At 39.3% G+C, this 28,000-nt stretch overlaps 1 protein-coding gene across 1 annotated transcript; it reads right to left on the minus strand.

Moving 5' to 3' along the window:
* Window positions 1-18,943: 18,943 nt before the first annotated feature.
* Window positions 18,944-25,832, minus strand: mdfic2 (MyoD family inhibitor domain containing 2). Its single transcript, XM_088071639.1, has 3 exons — window positions 25,618-25,832; window positions 21,481-21,702; window positions 18,944-19,291 (listed from the first exon to the last, which is right to left on the minus strand). The coding sequence occupies exons 1-3, from the start codon at window positions 25,712-25,714 to the stop codon at window positions 19,035-19,037; spliced, it is 576 nt and encodes a 191-aa protein (XP_087927765.1). The 5' UTR covers window positions 25,715-25,832; the 3' UTR covers window positions 18,944-19,034.
* Window positions 25,833-28,000: the final 2,168 nt, after the last annotated feature.

A 28,000-nucleotide genomic window follows, 5' to 3' on the forward strand; every position in this document is an offset into this window, starting at 1 on the left:
TGTTTGGTGTTTATGTGAGCAACTTCAACTTCTCACTGTTAGTGACCGTTTTCTGATTTACATAATTGAGGGATTGGTCATTAATGGGAATGGCGTGTGAGAGGATCCCATTAAGATATGGAGTGAGATCTGATCATCTCCTCTGCTCTGTGCTATTTATCTCCGGCTGCATTGGCACATTAGAAATTATTGGGATTCTTATCCTCGTACTTGATGGTGAAATATCGAAGTTTTTGCACACAGTGTGCGCACGCAAGGTCTTAGAGGGTTTGATCACACAGTTGTCTTTTGCAGGCCATGTCCTTGTCTGGCCACTGAGGGGCAGTATAAAGACAGGCAGCCACTGACATAAGGACACAGTGTTACAACAAGAGGTTATCACATTATTTGCTATCATCTAAAGGTAACAACAGTGAACTGTGTGTTAGGTGTATGAGATAAAATAAGAACTCCTCTCCAATACTGGTATGCAAACAGCTCAGTGTGAGAGACAATCAAAGAAATCCTGAATAAATACTCATATTTTCAATTGAGTGTGCTTTGATAGTGGACACTTACATTTCAAATGCATTAAATATGTAACTCTATCCATCATTTTTTCAAGGGGAGATTGAAGTAGCCTTTAAAGTCCACAGGCAATGAAGTGCAAATATGAATCTGTAACATGAGCTGATGAATTATAAACTGCATTTGCATCTATGAACAAAATCTTTCCTCAAGACAAATAGGATTAGAGTTAACAATAGTTGATGTGGGTGAAGCTGGGACACACTGTTTCGTTACTTTTGACAGTTCCTGCACATTCACCCTTTGAAACCTGATTAAATTTGCTTGATTTCTTTCAAAAAACGTGACAGGAAGGCAATGAGAAACTCAAGAAAAAAATGACCCCAAAATAGCAAGAAATTAGCTTAAAATAAAGAAAAAGTACAAAAAAATCAGCTTCAAGTTAGCACACAAAAAAGAGAAAGGTAAATAAACAGAAACAAATGAGGAAATTACTTGAAAAACACAGAAAAATAATAAAATGCATCATAATTTAAAATAATTATGATCATTATAATTTTTAATTAAAAAAAAAACATATTTCAACATTTAAAAAAATCTAAATCTGCTAATCTCTTGCAGTTTGCAGAGCACCTCTTGCCAAGTTGCTCATAACCTTTTCCTTCATGTTTAAATACCTTTTTTAATTTATGTATTTATTTTTAGGTATATCATGTACAGTTTTAAAACATAAATGTTACTATTTGATGCACCATACCAGGTTACATCTTAGGGATAATTTGCGTCCACAGTCCCTAGGCAGGTCAGAACAAAGACACAGCACAATATCATGCTAATTATAATTTGTGTAACTTAAAACACAGCACATCACATACAAAACACAATAAAAAAGCTACAAACAATAGCGCAACAAATGCTTGTGAAGTTAACACCCGTGAAAGATGTCTGAATGCAGCACAAAAAAAGTGATGTTGCTCCAGGTTTCAAAGGAGATTGTTGCAAAGTGTACCAGAAGGAATGCAAAAAGATTGAACACACAGTTGAGCCTAAAAGCTGCTTTTACATACAGTCCCTCTGTTTCAAGCTCTTCACTATCATCATTCAGTTTCAGTGTCCAAACAGCTGTTTTGCCATCATGTATTGCATCGTATTAAACTCTTTCCAAGCCCCCTTTGGAGGTCTTGTTTTCCTTTACAATTGCAGCTGAAAGAAGCAAATCTATAATTTGAGCTGCAAAGTGTGATATCCCCTCAAACGCCATACACTAGCCTGCTTCATGAAGTGTAAGTGATCTTGAATCCATTATTTATGACCTCCTTTTGCTACCATTACACTGACGAGTGGGACCCTGTTATACACAGCGCTGTTGTGCCAAACAGTTCTCAGGCAGAGAAAAAAAAGCCACTCGCACCCTCACACTTGAAATCAACTTTGATTAATGCTCGGCTCTGTCATGGCATGCAACATTTTACAGCGGCAGGCGCTCACAGGGAGACCAGGGTCGATGGTGAACAACACGGTGAGGCAGTATGTGTTGCTGAGCAGGCTATGTCCTGCTGACAAGAGGATCCAAGGGTTTATGGATGACATATTAACATTTGACAATATCAATACACTTTTATTGATGGATTATGGCGTCCTGTAACAGAGCCACTCAGTGAGGTGTTTGAAGATGAAATGTTACCCCTTATAAATTGAGTTGAGCCCCCTGATGCTATCATCAGAGGTGGGACTGTGCAACAGCAAAAGGAAAATGTCCACATTTATCTTCTCATAAGCACTGGTGGTGCCGTGTGAACCTCTAATGACTCGAGACGATTTAATTTGATGAATTACTTAATGGAAAATCTGATCATCGTTTGCTTCAAAACAAAACTTTCAACTTTGCTGTGTCAGGCGTTACTTTTACAAAAAATGTCTTCAATCCATTGAATTGAATAAAGGCTCACACTGTAAATATGAGTGTGTAAAAATGTTTTTTTTACTTGCTGTGCTGCACTTAAAGATTCTGTAAGCGACATTCACAGCATTAATACAACGCAAACCATTTATTTTCTATGTAATGATAGCCTTAAAATGACATTCTGAGTGAAGTCATGCTGCCTCTGTGTGTGTTGAAAACTGAGCTTCTCTGTGGTTTGTTGTCGTAAGTAGGTCTGGCCATGCGTGCATGTTAGTGCATGTGTTTATCCCACTGGCTAGCTCACTGCCGCTGCTTTACACTGCTCTTGTATGGGGTTACCGCTGATGTTGGGATGGCGTTAACATGGAAATTTAGCACCAAAATCCAAGTTCTATCAGAACTGCCAATTGTTCCATGACCTAAAATCCAAAGCCTCGTCCAAAAACTGTCAAATGCACTGGAAGCCCATTTCTCTGACAGCACATTACGCCCAAACAACCATTTTTCTGAAGTCCCATTTCTCCAAAAATACACACAAAATATGCGCATTGTATGTTTCTGGAAATCGCAGATATGTTACATTTGTCAACAATGCTTGTGAATGTATGGTTATGTTTAGGTAAAAAAAATAAAAATAAATAATATTTTGTCTTAAAATGCCCATATCAGGTTGTACAATAGTAGCTGGAAAAGCACGATCGAGTTGTTGGGAAACAGCCAGACTCAGTGGCTCAAATGCCGCTGGGAAACTAAAACTGACAGAAAGTGTGTCCTTTTGGAAAACAAGGGACTTCAGAGCAATGACTGTTTGTTTTTGGTATTATGGGCTGTTGAAGAAATGAGCTATGGGACAGTTTTTGGACGAATGGGGCTTTTAAATTTTTGGCTGTCAGAACAATGCCATGGCATCATTTAGCAATGTTTATGGAGTTTGCACCATTAGCTGTTAGCTGCCAGTTTAGCCACCTCCAGGTTGAGAACCATGTGCAGACAATTTATGTGCTCCAAATTTTGCATAGAATCATTTTCTGGGAATAGTGTGACACATTAAGATACACTTGTACGTTTTTTCGCTTTCTTGCCAAGAGTTAGATAAAATGATTGATATAACTCTCACATTGAAGCTAGTTGCTGGTAGCTTAATTTCTCTCAGCCTAGATTATCATAAAATCACAACTTGCCATATTTGCATTTTGTGTTTTTGTGTGGATTAAACAAAATATATGATTAATAGGCAGCAGAGGTGTAAACATTTTGTTACATCTGGACAGAGTTTTCCCTGTTTCCAAACTTAATGCTAATCAAAACCAAACACAGCTGGCCAGCAACTTAATTAGACGTTGATATTTGGTTGAATTTAGGTTATTATGTTGGGTGAACAAAATTCAGTGTTAGGACATTGTGTAATGCCAATGTCAACTTAACATAGAATAGACAGATGGTGTTATTATTTTGTTGTTTTTAAAATGTGTTGCTAGGCAACTAAAATCCAACATCTTCCAGACATCTCATGACAGCATTTTTATGTAGAACAAAATTTAGTCATAAGGTATGGAGACCAAAACCGAACATCTCCTAATGTTAATATCTACAAAATGTAAAATTCTAACATCCTCAGGCATTTAAATAAAGTTATCGTCAACACAATTTAATACCAACCAAAGTTTAGCATCTGTCCGATGTGAGAGTCCAATGTCTTTGTGTTGTCATAATGACGTTTGGGGCCAACTGATAACTACAGGCTGCTAGAACTACCTTCAAATTTTTCAACAGACACGACAGTGCAACTGTTCTTCTCATGTAACTCTCTGCAAGAAAGAAAAAGGTGTGTTTCTGAAAATGTAAAACTCTTTTTTAAGGCAGTAAGTAAGGCATTTCTCTTTTTTAAAGCAGTAATTACAACACAACAAAAAAAACCCCAAATGAATTCAAAGTCTATTAAGTTAATTCCCTTTTAATAAAGCATCGGCACCAGCTATTGACTGCTGTTTCATTTTGATCATGAGAGGTTGCGTCAAGTTTAGCCTGTTGTGTTTTCATGTGATTCTGCGTGTGTGTGTGTTGCACTTGACTCGCTGAAGGCACTGGATCATTGTCTGCCAATGTTTGTTATCTCATGTGTTATTCATTGAAAAAGCTGTTTTGCTGTTTGCTCTCCTCACGCTACCTGCTGACTTCACACAGGGTCACTTTAACCGGCTGCTGTGTGTACTCAGACTGACTGCCAATAAATAAAAAGTGTGAGGACTTTCTAAAGCTGCAGCGTTATTACTGTATTCCCTTTGAATGCTGGCGAGGTGACTTGCACAATCAGGCTTTATTAAAAACGTTTTTACCAAAATCATGTCTCGCATACTTTTGTTGTGTTCCCTTTTAGTTTCTTGGCTTTTAAACGCGGGGTTTTTCATAATCAAATCAAAACATACCTGACGTGTTTTTCTCTCATTATTTGCCATGACTGCAATAACACAGATGTGTTCCTGCTGTTATCTTTTTTCTCCCTTCATTTCACAGTTTGCACTAGATATGATACTAATGCATCTACCAAACATGATTATGATTGTTTTTTCTTGAAAGATGACATCTCAAGAGGTGTCTAAAAACAATTCAAATGTCCACATCCAGTATCCACAACATAAATGTATCAAGCTTTTATTCAACATTAATACTGAGCCAGAGAAACATTGCACTCCGAGTTCTCTAATTACAATGCAGCTAATGTGTTATTTCCTCCCCATGTGGGATTACTTTCATCTTTCCCATTAAGATGCACATTTTGTTTGGATACTCAAATTACAAACCCCATATTAAATCTGACTGTGCAAAAGGCATTGATCATAGCCCCCGATAGCTGCACTCCAACTTTGATTTAATTTGCACTTCCATTAATATCTATGAGACGTCCGATTGTCGTCTTGGGCATATTGATGGTATTGTAAGCCCTGCCTTCATATAATGTTCCCCAGCGGCAATGAGGAAATGTTACAGAGAATTAGGCCGAGAAGCAGGCTCAGTGGAACTGGCACTGCAGTCGGAAATTCATTACCCTAATAAATAGAGGGGGGAGAAAAAGCGAGAATCTTAAGAGAAATTTCTCTCTCCCTCTCACCACAAAAACACAAAAAAAGCCCTCACTTAGGCCCGAGAGTGGGTGACTGTAACTTAGGTGCTTCTCATTATTGCTGCTCGTACACCCAAGGGTCTTCTTGGGACCATGAGATGTCTTTAAATGTGCCTGATGATTCAATAGAAAGGCACTTGCTGCCTGTCTATCATTATCGTACTGCACTGCTTGGATATATGTGGCTGCATTTCTTTGATCACAATGAAAATGCAGCCTAAATCTCATTAAAACCATCAGAATAGAACGTTTAAAGAAAACACAATACAGTCATGGATTCATTGTGAGCTGGATAAGTGTCAAGCCGTGCTGATTTCTTATGTTGATTAATGAAGTGCCAACTGAGTATATGTACTGTTCCCGTCCTTTGTTGAAGCCCTGACACACTGTTTTCTATGGGGAAAACACCACTGGAGCCAAGAGACGTGAGTTATGCTGTAATTAATGCAATCATGAAGATGAAAATAGCTGTTGTTGCAACTCCAAAACGACAATGAAGAGCATGTGAAGTAGGAGGAAGATTCATTGTTAGGTGACTGTGATCGCTGTCCTCCGAGGCCCTTCTCCGAAGCTCGACAGTGTATGCAGCATCTGTGAAACAAATATGTTTTACTGCATCCCTCACTTCCTGTAGCATAAGCATTCACTCCAGACTACTTTTTCAGTGGATGGCACAATTTCCCCTTTTTGTTTTTCCAAAAGGGGGAGGGCTCCGCTTCTCTTACGATTCTGCCAGAGTGATTCATTTGCAGGTCATTAAAAAACTCGTCTTTTGAAAGCGTTAGGCTGCTCAGGTGGCGGAGCCTGTGCAGGGGAGACACGTCGTAAATAAAGGGCGCTACATTTCAAATGCCATAAATAGGGGACACCTAAGGACCTTGCATGATTGCAGACATCTAATCATTTAATTTATGCGTGTCTAAAGGAGCCCTCATTAACATTCAAGTAGCACTCATCTGTCTAGCGGGATCACTCCGAAGGCTGCATCACTCTCAGATGGAACGGATCTATTTGGGCAACACAGCATGGCTACACACTCAGCGAGCACCTTCTCGCTTTTCCCCTCTCAATGTCATGAGAGACACAGCATGTAACTCTCATAACTTACAGTGTGTGATTTGTGATCCAGTGATTGTGTTGCTGTTAATGTGGAAGAACCTTTGACAAAGTTAAAGTCATATATTCGAGGTCACAGTACAATGTTGGGACAAAGGGCTCATTTATGCTTGATATTAGATGCATTTTTGGACGCAGGTGGAGCCTTTTGTCTGTTCTCTGCTTTAATTTAATCTGTATTCGTGCATGTTTCCTGAAAGCTTATGGATGCAGGGAAATCTGAACAATACCACCAAAGATCGTGGGGGCAATTTTGCATAATCCAAGCAACATATGACCATAGGAGGCGACAAAGACATTCAAAAAATTACGTAAAGGGTTAACACAACCTGTTCTTTTTTTTTTTTTTTTGAACTTACTTTTTTTTATTTTACACATACAACCATACAACCATACACACACAACCTGTTCTTATTCGGAAGTTGTCAGATACTGCCGATTGGTCAGTGATTTCAGTGTCAGACACCAACACCCAAAGTCACCACGCATGGCAGTATGACAACGTCAGTTTATTTATTTGAATGGCACATTTTGCGACGATATGACACGCTGCTCATATGATATGTGATATGCTGACAGGTGGTGTCAGCACATAACAAAGAAGGACGAAACCTGTTGCGGCAGTATGATCCGCAGCTGGATGGTCAGTGTGAAATGCTGCCAGTAACAACATAATATATGGAGCTGAAAGTCCCTTTGTATGATTTAAAAAATCCTTGAGAAGAGTGGTGTTTGTGCTAGTAATGTAAATGCACTTATTAGATTTATGCTGCATTTGTACATTTATCAGTTATTTCTGTTTTTTTTTTCTGTTTGCTTACAATTTGTGGAAATTGACCCGTCAATAAAATGTTTTAAATACAACAACAAAGGCAGGATGATGCCTCGCCTTGTAGAAGTGAATGGTACTGACCAAGCAGTGATATGTGACGACTTGGAATGAGAATGTGTTGGAAAATACTGTGAAAAGAATTCTCTGTCCACATGTCACAATGCATTAAATGTCCCAAAAGACTAGTACAATGCTGCCTCCGTTTGTCATGATTTGGGTTCTGTTTTCTGTTGTATTTTGAAATTTTTTTTAGGGTTTCATGTTTGTGTTTATCCCTGTTTTATGTATTCTTCAGGGTCAGTCTGTTTCCTGGTTTATTTTGTAGGTTTTCTCCTCCCGCATGTGTCATGTCTTGTGTTACTTCCTGCCTTTGTCTGTTTTCTGCCACACCTGTCCTGCATCAGCCTTGTTAGTCCTCCCTGCTCCTCAGTTTCTCTCAGCCAATCAGCTCCCTGCATGTTCTTCTACCTCGTCATTTTATTCACCTTACCTGAGCTTCTCTGCCCTTTTTCTCCACCTGCACTTCATTCCCTCATTAGCCTAGTTTGTATTTAAGTCCCTGTTGTCAGTTCAGTATTTGATGGATTCTGGTTTGGTTGTGTGACTTTCAGTAACTGTTCCTTTGGATTAAAGAGTGATCTTCTGAGTCCCTCCTTTCTCCTGCATTTGAGTCCACCTGCTCCCAAAACATTGTTACAATTATTATACCTTCCTCCACCATTGCTTTATTTGTTGTTGTGTGAAACTTTTGCCTCAGCCCTCTAGTTCCATCTATTGGCTGTGTTTGTGCCATCATCAATGACGCATGAAAGTATGAGGGCAGTGACATTTACAACATTCAAAATGGTCACAGCTATTTTCCTAAAGAGAGTATAAATGAGCCCGAACCCTTCTGACTGTGTTGCAGCAGATCATTTAACCTTTTCTAAAAGTCGTCTGGACAAAAGGTATGTCTGGGACTGTATTTGCAGACGATCATCAGCAGCCTTTTGATGAAGACAAGTGGAGCTTGTGATGTTTATTTTTGAAGACTGTCTGAAGTCTTTGTTAGCACTGCGATAGTGTAGCACACCTCAGTGTCTGCACAGCAGATGCATGCATGACAGAAACTCAATAATAATTGGCATGGATTGCTTTTGACACGTGCTGGTTGCTGACAGCTGCTTTGTTCTATGGTCAGATTTCATATTTAACACATCAAAGAGTTGGGATACTTCACACTCTGCGGAGGACTGATAGCAAGTCTGACACTCTGCTGTTAGGAGAGGAGAGAGCTGGTCTTTCTAAAGTCAGGTTGCATTCATTGTTTCTTTTTTCACTTTTCCTGCCATATAAATGAAGTTATACTCAGGCAGTCGTACAAGGACCACAGTAAACATCACAGAGGAAGTGTCATGTTTACTGGGATAATGAAAGAATTATTGGCAGGAAATTCCTGTTGCATGAAAGCATGCTTAAAAGCTGTCCCTTGCATGAGTAATCTGTACTGTAAGCATGTGGATTTCGTAACTGTTACGAACACATGCTCTGGTTGACACTGTGGAAGTGTCTGCAGAGTAAGAATGACTTTGCTGTTAGATGATTTATGCCAGTGGGATGGTGGAAAAGGAGAGAATTGACTTATTGCTAAATGGCAATCAACCAAAATTAGGCGCAGCAGGCCTATCAAACTTTGGATTTTGGCAATCATCAACCTGTAGTAAGAGCAGTAATTTGGCATTTAAAAGGTGTGGGTTGGTGTCTTTTTTCAGCCTTCACAAAACCAAAAACACATGTACAAAAGTGCTGGAATACCATGATTTATCTGCAATAACATAAGAGATACATGTAAGCTTGTCCAGCTAACTAGCCTCATAGTGGCCATAGGATCACTTCCAAGGCCAAGAACTGTCATATTATTAAAGGTATGCTATGCAGGCATTGTCACAAATTCAAACTCTACCCCTTCTACCTACATTGCTTGTACAAGGCTGAAAAATAAAGCCAATTCAGAAGTGCCAAAATCTACAGTTCATCAAATGGCCACTTGAGGCTGGCTCCAAAACAGAGTCAATTCCCATAAAGCTTCATGTTAAAATGCCCAGCTTAACATTTGGTGTTTTCAGCCTGGTACAACCAAAATACCACCATTTTTGCAGTGATTTCAACTTAAGATCCCAACTCCAAAAACCACCTTTTGTGGCTGTGTGATACAGTACAGGTAGGATGGGCAGGTGAGGTGGTAAATGAATCTAACAAACCACAGACTTTCCTGCTGGAGTGCAGTGTTTGCTCTCTGTCTACGATGTGATATTTTTTTCCTAAACTTTGCCATGGGCACTTTTTGCCTAAACCTAATCTTTGGTGCCCTTGTTGCCTAATCCTAAACATGCTTTTGTTGACATCCCAGCTTTGGCTGCCATGTGCTTTTGTTGCCTAAACATAACCGCATGCTTTTGTAGTGTTATCCCACCATGTGCTTTTGTTGACATCCCGGCATTGTAGCAGCATCCTGAACATCAACAGCAGATGCAAAATAATACCTAGAGCAAAATATGTAGACGCAGAGGTCCACTGACAAAGCAGCAATATGTGACGACTTTGAATGACAAGGCTGTTAGACATTTGAAATAGTAAACTCCATTCTCATTCCAAGTAAAATTTAACATCTGTCCAACTCAAATGGCTTGATGTCCGGTGCCAGTTAGGAAGAACCCATTGTTTCAGAAATTTGTAAAAATCTGAAGCTGTGAGCATTGTAAATGATCGATGACAATTGATAGTTTCATAACAGTTGTCAGTGGTCAGTGGTCAGTCTACACATGTTCAGCACAAGCCTTTAAAACAAACTGCTCCTCAGTTTAGTGCTGCTCTCATTAGGTTATAGCATGAACCCAGACAGCCTGGAAGAAGGTGAAAGTATGTGAGGGCAACGAGATAAGTCCACTCATCAGCCTAAAAGACCTGCAACACTCCCACTTCATAACATGAGGAAAAGCAAGGCAGGGGCCCTTTATTGGCTCTGAGTTAAACGCCACATTTGAACTGATGCACAAGGAGTGAGAGAGACATGCTCCTCTCTATAGGCAGTATCCAGCAGCATTTTGATGTCTCTAACAAGAACACAATAAATTGTTCCTCATTATTCAGTAATTAACTCCAATGCGCCGGGTCCCCATCCCCCTGCGCCACGCTCTAAATCACCACCCTCCTCCCCTCTTCTCCTCCTGCTACACAGCTCTTTAATTTCCTCTATGCTGTGGGGGTGGGGCAAGGAGGGTGGGAGGGAGGAGGAGGGGGGGCACACACAGCTTGATGCACTCCATCATCCCCTTGCCACCCTCTTGTCACCCTTTCGCCCTCGCCGAGCTACACCCTCCTCCTCCTCCACCTCCCATCCCGATGCCAGCTCCTCGCCAATGTGTGCTCTCCCTACAGGACACCACCAGGTTCAAGGAGGGAGAGAGTTTGCCTGAGCCGGGACAATGGGCTCCAGTCATGTTCAACAAAGCAGCTTCGCCACGTCCTATCAAAACTCGCCCCCCGGCCCTGTTCGCTGTCTTTTTCACGGGGCTTTCCCCTTCCTCCTCTGCTCTTAATTGTTAAAATGAGGTCATTAATTGGAGGCTGAGTCAAATCACCTGTCATTTCAGCTGGGAATCATCCTCTGATTGAAAGGTATCATAAAAACCTGCCCAGGGCCTGGTTTTGGCAGTGCCTGCTGGGAGCTCCCTTTGTGCCTTGACAATCTCCGCCCATGGGCACACAACTCACTTTACTTTTCTCTGGCGGAGAGTAGGCGGGTAGTCTTGGGTGACACACATCCACACGCGTGGCCCAAATATAGATTCAAGAGAGTCAGTAGTGTCAGGCGCAATTCCTGGAGGATGTTGTGGGGAGTGTTCGCTTTCCACTGTACTATTAACGCCCCTGACCTAATTGAGGATGATGCTCGCACACCACCACTTCCCTATATGGGAGTGAGGTCAGGTTCATTTGAGGGGGTAATTGTGAAATTGGCATGTAAACTAGGACAACAGAACAAAAAAAATGAGGACACATGACAAATTTCTTGATAGATTTTTAATAAATTTAGACATGTCCTGCTGCTTTTACACATGAAGCGTTACGTGGTATTTCAGCAATACAAGTGAGGACTTGATTATGTTGAGGAACTTTGCTTTGTGGTGTTTCAATGTATCCTTATTGAAGAGTTTGTATGATATCCTACCAGGGTTGCTACGGTCATAAAAAAGTCAAGGAATCTGCAAATAGCAATTTCCAGGACTGGAAAAGTTTTTTTCTATGAAAATTTTGGAAAGCCTTGGTTTTTTTTTCCACACACCTGTATAATAACGCATTATTACCTCAAGGACCTTTCTGGCTTTCACAGTTTCTGGCTCTGATCAGTGGTGTAATTTTGATGATTTTTTTTTTTGAGGAAAAAAAAAAGCAAAAAGTTTTTGAAGGAAATAAAATAGCTGATTTGTTTTTCATTCAAAACAAACAAAAACAAACAAAAACAAAACTTTTGAAGAAAAAGAAAGCCAACATTTTCTTCTACGAAAATCGACAAACATTTTTTAAGGAAAAAAAGACCCAATTGTAGGTCTCCCCATGTTTTTTAAAAAAAAATATCAGTAAAGTAATACAAAATACTGCCATTTAAAGTTGTATGCCCTTCCCCTTAAGCCAAAATAGACAGTATAAGTCCCACCCCCAGTGCTTAAAAAGTTGTTTGACATGCCTCCCCCTTTTTGATGACATGATAGGGACGTACCATAAAATGGCTTTAAGTTCAATAAAAGTAGACGCAGTTCCAAACACGTGTCTCCAGTGGTGGAAATTCTGAATTCAGGACTCCTAACTTGTTTACCCCAGTCAGCGCATTGGTCACATGATCGCAGCCTTTCAAGATACGAGGGATATGCACAAACTTGGGTGCAATACTCTTCATTGTAAAACGTACCAACACTTTGTGAGAACTGACTGGGTGTTTACTGTCTTCTAATGTCATGATTTTGATGAAGCCAAATGTTATTTTGCCCTGCATCATGGGTGTAACTGCAAAATGGGCTTATTAGAAACACATGCATCAACTATCCAAAGTGACGTCAAGTCGAATGCACCGAAACATATCTCACATTGTGACAGCTACACTGCACGCTGCAAGGTACAGAAAGCTGTACTCTCCGCCACTTAAAAATGCTCCATTTACTTAAGAAAAATCACAGTGAAAATGTTGGCAATATTAACACAGAAAGGCCATTAGAAAAACAGGCCTAAATTATTCTGAAGGCACAACGCCGCACAAAGCTTCGGGACCCCATTTTCCACATGGACTTAATCTTGAGGAACACTACATAAGATGCTGACAAACCCGCTGTTTGAAATAAAAATCCTCTAAACACATGGCATTAATATTTAATGGTGCTGCTTCCTCGGGAGGCCACTCTGGGCTGCAGCGCTGTGTCTGAAGGGAGACGGTATTAGTGCTGTGCACTCTGGAGGAAGAGCAGCTTCACACTAATGAAGCGATCAGGGCCTGAACTCTGAAGAAACCTCATATCCGATTAGCGAGCAGAGATGCATGTAAACATGGCGGAGCCGCACGCGATTAGATCACGTCGTTAATGCGAGTCTTGTGTCACTAAACACAACAGCCGAGCGGCGTGCAGCGTTTTGAAGTGTTTTGCTAGCAACAACACATTTCACATTTAATCATTCCAATATTAGAGTTTCTTTTTGACCCTCTGCACAAGTGTTTTGAATTAAGCTGCAGACTAGAGACGCAGTATGCAAGCTAATGGGCTAACACTATCCTCTGAACAACCATTAAGGTGCATGCATGTGTTGTGCAGCAGTGAAAACCACCTGACCTTGTCCACATCCGCTCGGCCGGGATGGGGCCGCATTTGAGCCCGGCCAGTAAAGGACAGGCCATTTGGATGTTATTAAAAAAGCCCGAGCCCGCACTACTCCCAGAGCCATCAGGTAATTTGAAAGAGATCCAGCCCGTTTAAGATGTGCAGATGTTTTCGCTTTAAAACTGGCATCTGTTTATGCAGACGCACTTTATGTTCGAAAAACCACAAAGGACCTCCAATAGGTTTTATGGAGCAGTATCAGCTCAAGCACTCAGCTTTGTAATTGTGCTGCACCAGGTAATGAGAAAATTGGTCACAAGCAGTGTTCCCTGTAGATGTAACTCGCAACATACAATTTGCACAGCATGTGCAGTATCTACATTTATTTTTTTGTAGTCTGTGCAGTGCTGTCGGAGCTCCTGTGCAGCTTTCAGGAGGTCTAACAGGGTCACAAATTACAGCCTAATTCATACTATAAGAGGACTGCTTCAATCTAAAAATACATGTGCAGACAACAATTTTACATACATACATTATGAATAATAAAGTCTATAGCAAGTGAGCCTCTTCAGATCTTTTGTAAAAAAAAACATGATACAATACATAAATGGTATTGTGTGTGAGTTTCTATGTAATGTGTAACCCCTTTATATGGACAAAATATTTCAGTCTGGTTTTCATGAAATAAAACTGAAACAGAACTGACCTCAGAGTTGCTGATGATTTCCTGATGAATGCGGACTAATCATTGTTTGTGCTCTGTGACTAAACTGCAACTTTCAACACAGCTGATCAAAGTATTAGTATTATTAAAAGATGGAGGATTTGGATTATTATCTCTCTGCAGCCGCTCCAGCCTGGTTTTAATATTACCTGTCAAACTATTTTCATCCTGGATTAGAAAATACTGCTAAAGTATTTCCTAAATATGACTTGTCTCAAGGCTCACTTCTTAAGCCAATACAATAATATTGTCATGTTATCAGGATATTGTATTTACATATTCATGGTTACCTCTTGGACATAGATGATGGACAAATTATGAAGAAAAGAAATGTAGCATTAGTGATGATTTCTGTCAGTCTTTAGACTGTGGAAACTGGACCTCAACAATGGAATCAATTTCCTCCATTTCACATGCTGTCATTGACTAAACATGTTCAACAGTTACACACATCATGGACTGAGACTTCCTCAAAGGTAAACTTGTATTATATAGAAAAAAGAAATACAGATTTATCTGAAAACTGTATGATTCTAGGTGTTGTGTTTTTATAACAGGTTGTGTGTCCTTGTCCACTGACAGTGAATGTCAGCCCTGCTGTAAATAACAGCTTTTTTATGCTCCCAAATTTTTTGTGACTGATGCAGTTCCAGCGAGGAAGTATTTTGCTTCTTTTGATGCCTGACAACACAAAAAAAATGGTGATTGTTTTTTTATTTAACATGCAACCCAATCACTTGAATAAATGTTAGGATTGTGCGTCCCACAACTTTACATTTCCATAACGCTGTGGTTATTTTGTGGTAAGATTTAGGCACAAAAACTATTTAGTTATGGTTAAGAAAAGATGATTTCGTTTTAAAATACTCGTTTAAAAAAAACCTCAAAAGACTCAAAAGGTGTTGGAAACAGGAACTACTCACGATAAACAACCATATTTGTTGTGTGTGGGTCTTAAATAGTTAATACAAATTTTCTTTATAAAAATGCAGCAGTTGTAGCAGTTCTGATATGTGGCTACAGTCTTCTTCTGTGTGGAATAGTGTGTAGTAAGTATAAGGAGGAAAAGTTTCCATGAAATATTTGTTTACCTACGAAAAGAAATGCACCAGAATTCTTATATCCACATAATCCGGAGGGCTGCAATCACAAGACCAATGAGCTTACAGGAGTAAAGAAAGGAAGTAGTATATAGACCAAAAGCCCACATAAGGAGACAGGTTTTGTGGCTGATGGGTCAAACAAATACAGGACTTACCCCCAGGGGACTGGTGTTTGTGTCCCATGTTACGCCAACAAACAAGCTTTTTTGAGGTATGTTGTCACCATGTTTCTTTTCTCTAAATCTAATCTATCTTCATCTATCAATCTTATTTGCTTAACCTAACCTATGTAACCTGACAAATAAGCACATAACGTGATGGCGCCCAACCGTTTTTCTTTTCCTAAACCTACGTAACTTGACTTTTCTAAACCTAACCTATGTAACTTAACTTGTTTAAACCTAATCTACATAGCATTACATTAAGTCGCAATTTTATGTTCGTTCGTATTCCTTCGTAACCTACCTTTCCTAAATCTAAACTGTCACCGAATGCTAAAGACTTAATCTGACCATGCTCAGCCATATTTGTTTTCCTACACTTAAACCTATTTTTTCTAAACCTAACCTATGTAACTTAACTTGCTTAACTTAACCTAAATAACTTTACATTAAGTTTGTATCTTTTGTTATGTTTGTAATGTGACTATGCAAATTGTGGGGTACTAACTTGTGGGGTACTAACAGTTAATATCATATTAACCGTTGTACGTACTTTTTCAAAGGATATCACACAAATCTTTGTATGAGGATACGTTGAGTACATCTGAGCAAGAGGGCTAAAAGATCCAAAGCAAAATTATAGATCATGGTATATTTGCTTTGCTGATAGTGAATTTGTCATGCAAACATGTGTCAGTACAGTACTATGTTGTACTACCATATACCACAGTGTATAACTGTGACAACAGGAGACAGCAGTGCTTCTGACAACTACACTATAATAATCTCCTTGTTTGTAGAGTGAGGTTACTCTCTTGGTTTTTACATGTAATGGCAGAAAACAAATGTTTGGTAATTGAGGATAATCCAGTAACACTGTGTTTTCTGCCTCGCCTCTCACACTGACCTCTCTGGGAAACAGATGATGCTTAAGTACAATGTTGTCCTGTACACTGTTCTCACAGTGACATAGCAGCCATGCTCCTGTGTCCATTTCCCATTATGTGACAAGGACATATTTCAGACTGAAGTGATCCAAACAGTGATCTACCACTTGAGAGAACTGTCTTTGAGAACAGAGGTCGAGGGGAGCGACAAGGACGAGTGTCCTACAAATGCCATATCCAACAGCTCCTGTGTTTCCAGTGGCACTTGAACTGAAATAGGCACGCTCAACAGGGGACAGGCTTCAAGATTTTTTTTTCTGTACTTCAGAAAGACTATCATGTTGAAGCTGAAGTGGTTGTTGGTGTGTCAGTGTGTGTATCAATGGAGCAGCAATGGAATGTGCAGGCCTCAAGGCCAGTGTATTGTTTGTGAGGACAGCGCTCCCTTTCTGCATAATGATTTGGTACTGTACAATTGGAATTCAAGACACTACATTAGTCAGCTTGTTGAGGTATTTATTCATTCTGTATCTACAGTAGATGGTGAGTTTTACAGCCATGATGTGAGTTTTTGTCACAACCAAATAGAACAAGGTTAGAGATAAAGAAATATTTATTTACAAGGACAGTAAGAGATGTGGGTGCAATTGCGGCAGGGTCTTAAGCTCTGCCTTAGAAAAAAAAAAAGAGCCACACATAAGCCCTCTTCTCTCCTCAGTCATTTTGTAAAGAAAAACATTTATGGAATAGAAATGTAATGACAGTGACAGCTGACCTTTGCTGCTTATTGTGTGATTTGAAACGCTGAAATTATTGTTCGACACTACAATGTACTCATGTCCCCTAAACATCTCTTATGCAGGCTACTGCTATTGAGGCCAGTGGATGGCTAACAACATCATTAACTATTTTCAATGTCTTCAAAGAGGAACTGTAGCTCAAGGCTGCATTAAAAAGCTTCTGAAAGGAATACAATTGCACCAAAGCCCTTATTGGAACAGCGCAATGGTTAGTGTTAGCTTCTGGGCGAAAAAGAAACAAAGTAGGTTGATCACATGCAGGATTTCAGAAGTATATAATGGTAATGACTATTGTCAATCCAAGAGTTAATTTCTGTAGTGTCCACTGTGTCAGATTTTTCTCATCAGTTAGCTGCAGCTTTTCACTTGCAGATCAGAAAATAAAGAAAAAGACCAAATTTATTAATCAGAGCACTCTCATGAGAACATAACACTAGCAGAGTGCTTAAGTTTCTCAGTCAAACTCAGCAAAGGGCGGTGCTGTGGGAACAGCTCTTGGTGCATGTCTTGTTCGCACACTACAACAAACAATAAACAACACTTTCCATAGTCCTGAAACAACAGCTTGTCACCGAATAAGTTCCAATGATATGGTAAGTTAACATTGCACTGAGGCAGTGCTATAGTTATTTTTTCTGTGGTGACTATGAGTTGGATTGTGACTATTTGTGCTTGTTATCATAAACTTAATGTATGCATTTGATGTTTTAAATCTGAAACTCACTGAATTAATTTTGCTTGTATCGTTCTATAACATTAAACATCTCCTACTGTTCTCATGCACTGTTTGTACCTACATAGAGTAAAGCAACAAAATTTATATCTGAGCTAGTAGTTCACATATAATCCACATATTTGGGAAGGCTACCATCATGTCAAATGCGATGACTGGAGTACAGAAATTAGCGGTCTGCATACAGTGGGAGGATGGGATGATGGATGGATCACAAAACACAGGACTTTCCCCCTTTAGACTGGTGAATGGAACTGTGTGAAAGGAACCTAATTTTAAGTCATTTTAAGTGAATCATCACCAAGTTTCTTTGCCTAAACCTAAGCTATGTTAGTTTACTTGCCTAAACATAACCTATGTAACTTTGCATTGGTCCAAAATGCAAGTCATTGGACACTAATTTGTTAGTTGTTTATTTATTAGTTAAACACAGGACTTTCCCCCTGGAGCTTGGTGTGCAGAACCATGAAAAAGGAACTTCATTTTAAGTCAGTCATCATCATAAACCATGTGACTTTAATTGCTTTAACCTAACTTACGTTACTTTACTTGCCAAAACCTAACCTATGTAACTTTGCATTAAGTGTTGAATGCAATTCATGGGGCATTAATTTGTTAGATGTAACGAAACACAGGACTTTCCACTGGAGACCGATGTTTAGAATCATTTGAAACAAACTGAATTTTCAGCCAATTCTATGTACATCATCACCATGTTTCTTTTGATAAACCAAACCAACGTGACTTTGCATTATGTACGGAATGTCTTTTGTGGGGTGCTAATTTGTTAGATATGATACTAACCGTTGTGTGAGGATAAGTTGAACATTTAGTAACGTGCATTTCAAATTATGTATTTGCTGGGGATCTTTGAATATTGTTTTTCTGTGATAGTAATTTGTTATTTTTGGTTCATCAAAATTCATCAGCACCTGGTATGAACACTCCAGACTGGCCAGTTATTCCCCCAATCCCAATTCTCTTGTACTGCTGCTGTTTTTATACATTATAAGCCATCCATCCTTAAAGCACAATATGAAATGTTCAGGCTTAATACTGATTCAGGGTGTATTTCATACATTCAGAGACATAAACATAAGGTCGCACACATACACAGATGAATAATGTATATATTTATTGTCATTTTAATATCACAAATGTTGCATATTACAGCTGTAATTTGATCTTCTTTGAATATATTTGTGTTTTAGCCCTTAGAAATCCACGTCACATGGCACAGTCTGATCCTGGATTATCCAACCAGTCCCTTATCATGACTGATGATTAGTACGGGTTTCCCACTAATGATAGCATAATTCAGAAATCTCCATAGCCAGCTCTAGGCAGTCACTTGCATCATGACAGGAGCTGAACAGACCACAGTCCCAGTCCACGTGGGACTCGTCATTACTGCTAGGCACAGATTCCATCGCCGTGACGACTTGTTTGTAGTTGGGGAAACAACGATTGAAGACTCTCTCACAGGAGTCAGGTAGCATGAGGATCATATCGTAGAACCGACAGAAGAGACAGTTGAGGATGATTCCTGCACAGTCAACTGAGGGAGACACATACAGACAGGCTGGACAATACATTTATTGTCTACTTCTTGTGGGTCAAAAACAGGCCTGTCCTCTTCACACATTTTCAATGACCTCTTTCAAATGATGTGTGATGAATTGTGTTTAAACCACATCTTGGGACATTAATCATCTGTGTTGCTATAATACTGCGCTTCACTTACATCTCTAACATTTTAAAAGCCTCCTTTCCTTCCTTTACACATGCATAATTTAGGAAATCATGTCTTGATCCCTCACTGAGAGACAAGCAAGAAGGCTGTTTGGAGACATAATCAATTACCAGTAGTCTCTCCTCTCCTTTGCCAGGAGCGTTTCTAAGTTGCCTTGCGGTTGCAGTCAAACAATGTGCTATGTGTCTTCCCAGCAGCCTTTGCCAAATGGTGCCCCCATGGGCGCTATGAAGCATGAGATCATCAAATGACACTGACCATGAACAGTTACTCACCAAAGACATGTTGTAGGAAACTCCTTATGGCTTGTGTTGAAAAGTATTTAGTGAAGGTACACCTCCCACAAGGCTGCAAAATCCTGTACATATTTTTTTTAAATCTGCACAATCAAGATTAAAATATAGTTGGCAATAGACATGCTAATCTAGGCAAGAGTATCTGTTGAGATCTGTTGTTGTTGTTTATAGGCCTTAAATGAGGATGAATTAAGCCAAATTTCCAGTTATTCAGACTTACAAACATCAAGTTAAGCCATTTAAATTCACATTTTTGTAGCCCTACCTTATGGCAAAAAACTGTTAATGTTGCAGGATAATCTGGAGTACATAAAAGTAAACATATAAATGTGTTTGCAGTTTTTAAATGCATTAAAAAGCTAAATGTCAGATTATGTCTCTGAACCAAGCAGCAATCTCTGCAGCTAAAACATAAAACAAACGCAAAAGTGACAAAACTTCAGTTCCTCATACGACCACTTGAGGCTGGCTCTAAGAGCGAGTAAATCACTTTAAACCCCCATATTAAAATTCCCAAAATAAATATATTTACAGCCTGGTACATATAATGGTTTTGGTCTCTATAGCTACTTTTAACATTCATGACAACTATACAGGAGTGATTTTTTTTAATAGAACTCACTCATTGACAAGTCGCTACTACAGAAAAGATATTGGTTAGGTAACGTTACCATAACCCCAGATTCACTGAGTATAGGCTTAGATGTAGCTGTCACTATTTCGGTGTGTTTTCAGGCCATGAAAGTTGACTGTAATATTTTGGTTTACTAAAACAGCCTTAGTCAAGGTCTTTGTGTGCCAAAATGCCCTCTGCTATGACACGTCAACTTTGGCCAGCTGCCCATTATTCAATGGCCCGCAGCTAACTTTTATAAAATAAAGTAGTATATGGCTTGAACATATTTCTAATAAGTTGCACAGTATGAACAATTGAACTACTTACAAGCCCTCCCATTGCACTTATTAATTTGTACACACTCTTCCCCTACAATGATTGATTACCAGTCATAAAAAAAAAAAACATTCATCTCACTAAGCATGCTTTACGTCACAGCAGCTTCATCTATAATTTTATACAGTCTATGCTTAAAACAGAGTCAGGGTGTTTTCCCCTGCTTCCAGTTTTAATGCTAAGCTAGGCTTACCATATCATGACCCCAACTCAGTATGTACACAGATACATGAGGCAGACATTTTTCTCATCTTTTGGAAAGAAAACCTAAGAATGTGTACTACTTTAAATACTGTTCAGTTAATTTGATAAAAGTGCATGTGAATATAAACAGTCTATGGTGTAATCACTTATGCTGCTGCATCTATAGCAGCAAGTCGACTTTGGTGGCCTTGCTTTGCATTAGTTTTTCTCTTTTTGCTGTAGTTTCAGTTCCTAAATTATTCACACATTTTCATAATTGATTATATGAACTGTATTTAAGCATTCTCACAGCATGGTGAGGCATAAAGCTTGCAATTTGTCAAATTTTTTATTCTGTCTGTGGTCTGTGGCATTATTATTCTGCATATTAATCATCGTTTATTTCTTCAGTAGAGAAACTATGTTTGGATGAAAAAAAAGTTAATTTCATAACAGTTTTACTGAGGACTCAACACATGATTTTTCTTTTGATAATTTCAACAGCTGTGCATGTGCAGCTAGAAGGCATGAGATGGATGTGATGAAGTGCTGGTGTCACTAACCTCCAATGTTGCTCTGCTGAGAAGAAGACAGAGAGTCTGTTGTAGAGGATGCTGCAGAAGAAGACCTCCTCAGGTACATTTTCAAAGAGAACAAAGGCGAAGAAGAGTTGTCACACTCTTTAGGCCGCGGAGTGCCTGTGTCTCTACCGGTGTCCCCAGGGTCAGTGTCTGCAGAGGCACCAAGTTTCCAGTCGTTGCCTTGAGCCTTACTTTGTAGCCTTTCTGTCCAAGAGATGAAATGTTAAATAAATAGGTACAAATACAATTTGATTATACTTAAGCACAAAAATGGCAGCTTAAAGATTATCGTAACTGACACTGGTTTAATTCCTTAAAACTCCAGCAAATTGGTTTCATTTCTTTCAAAACATGGGAAAAAACAAAAAACAAGTTAAAAAGACATGGTCCAAAATTCACAAGAAACTGGATAAAAAAGTTCAGAAAATTCCTTGAAAATAAGCAAAAGTAAAAACAAAAACAAACAAGAAAATTACCTTAAAAAAAGTGTTGAAAATTTAAAAAAGCCCGACGAATATTATTTGAAAATATTCTGATTAATGTTTTATCATAGTTTGAAATACAAAATTATTATAAATATAATTTTGTTTTTAATTAGTTTCATGATCCTCATTTTGCAAAACTAATTTTTAGGTGATTTTCCTGTCACATGCTACTAATTATTACATTTGGTGGGACATTTCTTGCCAAGTTGGTCATATAAAGTTGTCTCCTTCACTCGTGCTGACGGGGCTCATTTGCTTATGTTGTTTTTTTATTGACAAATTGAAACCTTAATCTAGTATCACTTGATAACTTTATTCCTAATTTCTCCTTCGCTCTGATCGCTAACACCTGTCTGCTCTGAGTGCAGCCACCATTACTCTCTCTGTCGCCAGACCACACACACACTGCACCGCGGTACTTCATTACTTTTGTCACTTCATGATAGCCTCCCAAAACTTCTTGTAATTGGTCCAAACAAATCAAACCATTCTTCAGTCTAAACCGGATGGAGACCACCTCTTTCCATCAGACTAAAATTTGTCTGTTCAGTCCAAACCGTTGTCTGGGTTGAAATTTCACACCTGTAATTTTGGTTTGGATCAAACTAAAAGTCAAAACTTGACATGAGTTCTGTTTTTCCTCAGCAGCAGATTGTTAAAATTGAGTCACAGAGTGGACAATTGATCTGTCGAACTGTTTGGAGCTTACTAGATCAGATCGAAGGATAAGAGGAGCAGCTGCTGCAGAGACAAGTGAATGCAAACCTTCAGACCCAGCTCAATTGTTTTACTTGCATTTCGCCTGACATTTGGCTGCTCTGTCTGTGCCCAGAGTACGCTCTGCACTCTGAGAGTTTGGTGCAATACATAACTGAACAATGTATGTATTCCAATAGTGCTCTTAATGAATGGTTCAGCTCCAAAAAAATAAAATCAACACATGGTGGCAAATGTTTTGATTGTGGCAGGCCACCACATATAAATTAATATGCAGGAATTCCTGAGGTTGCTAGCCCAGATAAAGAAATAGTGCATCTACATGTCCCCCTCTAAAACTGCAAATTTTGTCAAGATCTTGGTCCCGCTGAAAAAATGATGGTTAAGCTGGTTGATTAGCTTGTTTGACCATCTTAAGGTATGTTTCCACATAATTTTTGATGGTTTAGCTGCTCATACCAGCTTGTGATGGTCACTCTAGCTGGTTTATCCATTGACGTTCCTGTAAAATTGAAATCAAATCAATGTTCTTGAGTTTGTTGAAATATCAGTGTCATGAGGGGGGTGTATGAAAAGCAAAGGGCATAAATCAGTTCAGTCTGCTCTCATGGGATATGAATAAAGGTAAATGTGCACAGCTTGTCAGGCTGGTAACACCAGCATTTTTGGCTGGTGGCCCACCCAGCTAAACCATCAAAGATCTGCAAGAACTGGGTCAGGACAATCTAAGACCATCTTTAACCAGCTAAAACCAAGTAAAACCAGGTACCAGCATAAGGTGGTGTTATTGCTGTTTGTTTAGCAGGGGGTTTACATTAAACTCTGTGTCCTTTTGGACTTCATTTTAGGGTTTCCTGTTTGTGTTTATCCTTGTTTAATATATGTGTCTGTTTCATGATTCATTTTTGTAGGTATTCTTCTCATGTATCATGTCTTGTGTTACTTCCTGCCCTTGTCTGTTTCCCGCCTTTTTCTTTCACAGCTGTCCTGCATCAGCCTTGTTAGTCCTTCTCTGTTCCTCAGTTGCTCCCAGCCAATCAGCTCTTTGCCTGTTCTTCTGCTTCATCACTGTCTTCCCCTTACCTGAGTGTCTCTCTTTTCAGTTCAGTCCTTGTTTGATCTTTATTTCGGTTGCGTGAGGTTCAGTTGCTCTTTCTTTAGACTAAAGAGTGATCTTTTTGAGTTCCTGATGCTTGTTATCTCTTGTTTTTGGGTCCACTTACTCAACATTACATGACAAATTGTGAGATATTTATTTTTTAGACCTTTAGAGGTGCTGTTGGCAGATTCATTTGCACCATGAAACCAAGCCAGGATGGCTGTTTTCCTTGCTTCCAGTCTTTATACTAAGCTAAGCTACCTGCCCCTTTGCTCTAGCTACATATTTAGTACAAAGACAAAACTGTATCCAAACATCTCGGCAAGAAAGTGAATAAATCTCATACCCAACCTACAAAATTACTTCTAGTTTAGTCTATCAATGGACAGATAGGAACCTCAACATAACATGTGTGACAAACACTGCAAGACTAATATCTGTATCTGATTAAAAGCCATATTGGTCAAACAAATTGGTGAACTGTTGTTTGTTTACCCTGCAAATGGGAACTTGAAGGCCTAAATAGCCTAAACACTCTTGAAAGTTCTAGATTCAGTGAATTCATTGCCTGGAAACTGTCCATTACTTTATTATCTTTAGCACTTCAGTAGTGTTTCGAAACAGCTGTTGAGAAGTATGTGTGCAAGCACAACATACATGTAAACCTGTATTGTTCACACAACAAAATGCACAGTCTATACCCAAAGATCATAGTCAACATCAAAGAAACTCCAGAAACTTGGAGAAAAAAATGCGGAGTTAGTCTGAGAAATCTCCAGCAAGAATAGATCTGTTTGTTAACATCTGATTTAAATAGATATTAATGAATTATTGCGCTGGGTGCAGACTGTTTACTTTTTCACCACCTATTCCAGATGAATTATTCACCGTTCCTTTCTCTGTTTTATTTAACATTTAATGCCTAATGATTAATTCACACTCTGGACACATTTTTGAAAGTCGAATAAACTGTATTTGTCTTACCTAAATTGTTGAAAGAGAGATACAAATGGACGTTGCTCAGGGCTGTATTGGCCATTTTTAAGATTTCATTAGCTGTTTTTGAATACGTGTGAAATAACAAAGTTCAAAATAGTCCCCCCTGTTTGCACCTTTCATCAGCCTGAGGTTTCTTTTGATCTCTCATTAGAATTGTCTATGTTTTTATCTGTCATTTCTGGTGATTGAATGAGAGGTGGCAGAGGTTGGTATTTGAAGTACAACAAGTGAAAGCAGACTTCAGATCAGCGCCGTCTGCGTGTACGTTTGAGCTCAGAAGCTGCGTGATGCTCCCGGGTTATCAGATGAATTAAGTAAGAAGTGCAGCTGGTCCATGCCCATGACCATTAGCTGATAGAGAAATAAGGCCTGCAGGCATACTATGCATTTTTCAGGTTTTGTTCCAGTGTTTCACCGAGCCACACTCACACGCTCATTAGACATCACAGTTAACTCGGAGCGCTTGCATCTGAAGATAATTTCACTTTGTGTTTTAAATCAAAATGCAAACTGGAATTTGCAGCACATCAGAGCCATGGAACAGGAAACATCCACACAATTTGAAGAGTGGTTGTAAGCAAACGCCCAACAAAAAGCATTTGTTTCATTGCTGCAGAATGAGATTTGCAGGGGAAATTGTTCTGAAACTGTGCAACTTTTTTTGTTATTTCTCAAGTTAAATACCTAGTGCAACAGAGTAGAAGTGAAATTGCTCCAGGAACAGGAGGAATGACAGTGTGAGTTATCATAACAGATTTTTCACGAAACACAATGACTATACCAATGCTCAGATTTTTTTCCACAATCACATCAACTTACCTCCTCTCACCCACGTCGAGCTCTCCTCAGCAGTGTTTACTCTCCCTTTGTCTTTCACATCGGCTCTCAGAGTCATTTCATCTGCCATCTGGTCCATTGCATCACAAATAAAAAATGCACTTCTTATGACAAACCTGATTATCTCAAGCCAAAAAAATGTGGCTGCACACAGCTGAGGCCAACGGGAGTTAATGTCAAACACAGTGTTACCACGGCTCTGCGTCTCAGTACGCTCCCGGGATTAGGTTCTCACGCAGTGGGCTGCGACATAGTCTTCTCGTCCTGGGCTGTGGAGGCAGCTGTTTACCTCGGCTAAGCAGAGAGCATCCAGGAGAAATTATCCTTTACATTGCACAGGGTCCATTTGGCCTGCTGCCTGCTGTACTGTAAGCCTCTCCAATGTTCCAATGACGTTGGCAAAAACATTGGAGATCCGCTCCTATTAAAACATCACCGGGACAAAGTCAGCAACATTTTATTGTATGTATGTTATTTTTCCTTTTATGAAGTGATAATGAAGCCAAAGGCAAATGCAGAGCATCACATAATAAAAGGAAAATTTCACATTAAAAGTCCAATTCCCTATACAAATGCATTATTAAGCACACTATAAAGAGATTTTGTGATGTTATAGTAATGTGGGGCATAGAGAAGTCACTGAGTATATTAAAATATTTGGCAGATTATTGTAAAGAAAAGACATTTTGATGCACATGCCGCTCACTCCTCCAAGGCTGTGCTTCTGCTGAACATATGCATGAGGCAACCAGTGCCAGTTTGTTTGTTGGGGCAAAAACACGCGGTGAAACATGGATAGCGAGCTGCATTCAAATTTCTCCGAATACAAGCCAACCAATTTAGTCTAATTAGGCTCAACACTGGAGTTGCATTTTAATGGACGCCCCGCTGTGTTTGCATATGTTTAGAGAACAAGAGCCATGCTAATTGAAAAATTAAGATGTGAGAGTATTTGTCTACAGAGCTCCCACTATGCTGCACTCAGTGTAAATATAACTCCTGAGGTGAACTTCCGCAGAGAGTTTCTAGCGTTTTCTTTTCCTCCTCCTACTCCTCCTCCTTTCATTTTCTCCATGTTGTGACGGTGATACCGAGTGATGGAGAAAAAACTAATCAAGATTGTGCTTTATTCAAAAGGCCCACAGCGGTGATTTGACAACACCGTATTCACACTTTGTGGTCTGTGAGTTTCTCACTGACACAGCAGGTTTGGTTTCATTGGTCAACGTCAATCATGCCATCAGGGAGGTTCAGCAGGTTGCATGGTTAATTTGGCACCCATGGAAATGTGCTCTCAGTGGAATGAGCTGTGCGGCCCTGCGTCTGCAGAAAAGTCACGGTGGCTGACACTCAAGCCCATTAAAGCTTTCCCTAATGTAGAGTGAAGTGACAGCCCGAGATCAAGTTCAGGTGCAAATTACACTACATCTAAGCGACAGCTTTCTGACCCCCACCCCCACCCCCCCCAACCCCTTTTGTAGTTACAGTCCACTTCATTATTTACAGTTGTAAACACATCGAGCTTCAGTATTGCTGCGTTTTCATGCCGTTTGTGGCACAGGGGTGAACCTGTCACTCTGGCTTCTCTGTCTTAACCCTTTAAAACCTGTGTCAGCATCTGTTTTCTTGTGCTGCATTCAAATGATTTTTACAAGCTCTTTAACCCTTTGAAACCTGAGAAAATTGGTAAGCAATAAGCGACTTTGCAAAAAAATGTCCCACAAATTGCAAGAAATAAGAAAAAGGTGACAAGGAATAGCCCTAAAAAAGAGTGTAAAAAGTCCAATATATATATATATATGCTAATTTCTTGCCTATTTTTTTTGGCCATGTCTTGTTAAGTTGCTGAGCAAATCACTTTTCTGAGGTTTCAAAGGGTTTGTTTCCCTTCAAAGGAATTTACCATCTTTTTTAGGATCTTGAATCTTTTTGTTCTTTAAAATAAAGAGATAAAATAAATATTAAGAAATGAGAATTTGGTTACAACAGCATTGTCGCAAAGTACTCCATTAGCAGCACTGGGTCATCAGATTTTCATTTACTCTTTATATGTGTGCCTCATATTAGTGAGATTTCTGTCTGTTTTGATTCTGCATTTGTGCTACAAAAGTCAGAGGGTGAACCACAATGTTGTGTTTGAAAGAGCAGCAGTGCCATAAATAGCAAAAAAAAACAGCAAAAAAAGGCTTTAATGAAACTAAAAACACAAGTAACAGCTTGCAAAGCAATAATTATTTATTTTATCATTATTATTAAATGTTTATTTTCCATTAGAGACTCACACAACTTAATCAACAAAGTTTTGCAAACTCAAAATTTTGGTTTAGGTCGAAATTGTTGGGTCATTCTGAACTCAAAAATGCCC

The sequence above is a fragment of the Plectropomus leopardus genome, chromosome 2 (assembly GCF_026936395.1).
Source record: "Plectropomus leopardus strain MGB_pleo_1.0 chromosome 2, ASM2693639v1, whole genome shotgun sequence".
Lineage (NCBI taxonomy): Eukaryota > Metazoa > Chordata > Actinopteri > Perciformes > Serranidae > Plectropomus > Plectropomus leopardus.

Coding starts and splice junctions, on each gene's coding strand:
- mdfic2 (XM_088071639.1), bottom strand. CDS start 25,714: ATGGACCAGATGGCAGATGAAATGACTCTGAGAGCCGATGTGAAAGAC. Junction 21,703..25,617: donor CTCGACGTGGGTGAGAGGAG/GTAAGTTGATGT, acceptor TCTCTTGGACAG/AAAGGCTACAAAGTAAGGCT. Junction 19,292..21,480: donor TCAGCAGAGCAACATTGGAG/GTTAGTGACACC, acceptor TGTCTCCCTCAG/TTGACTGTGCAGGAATCATC.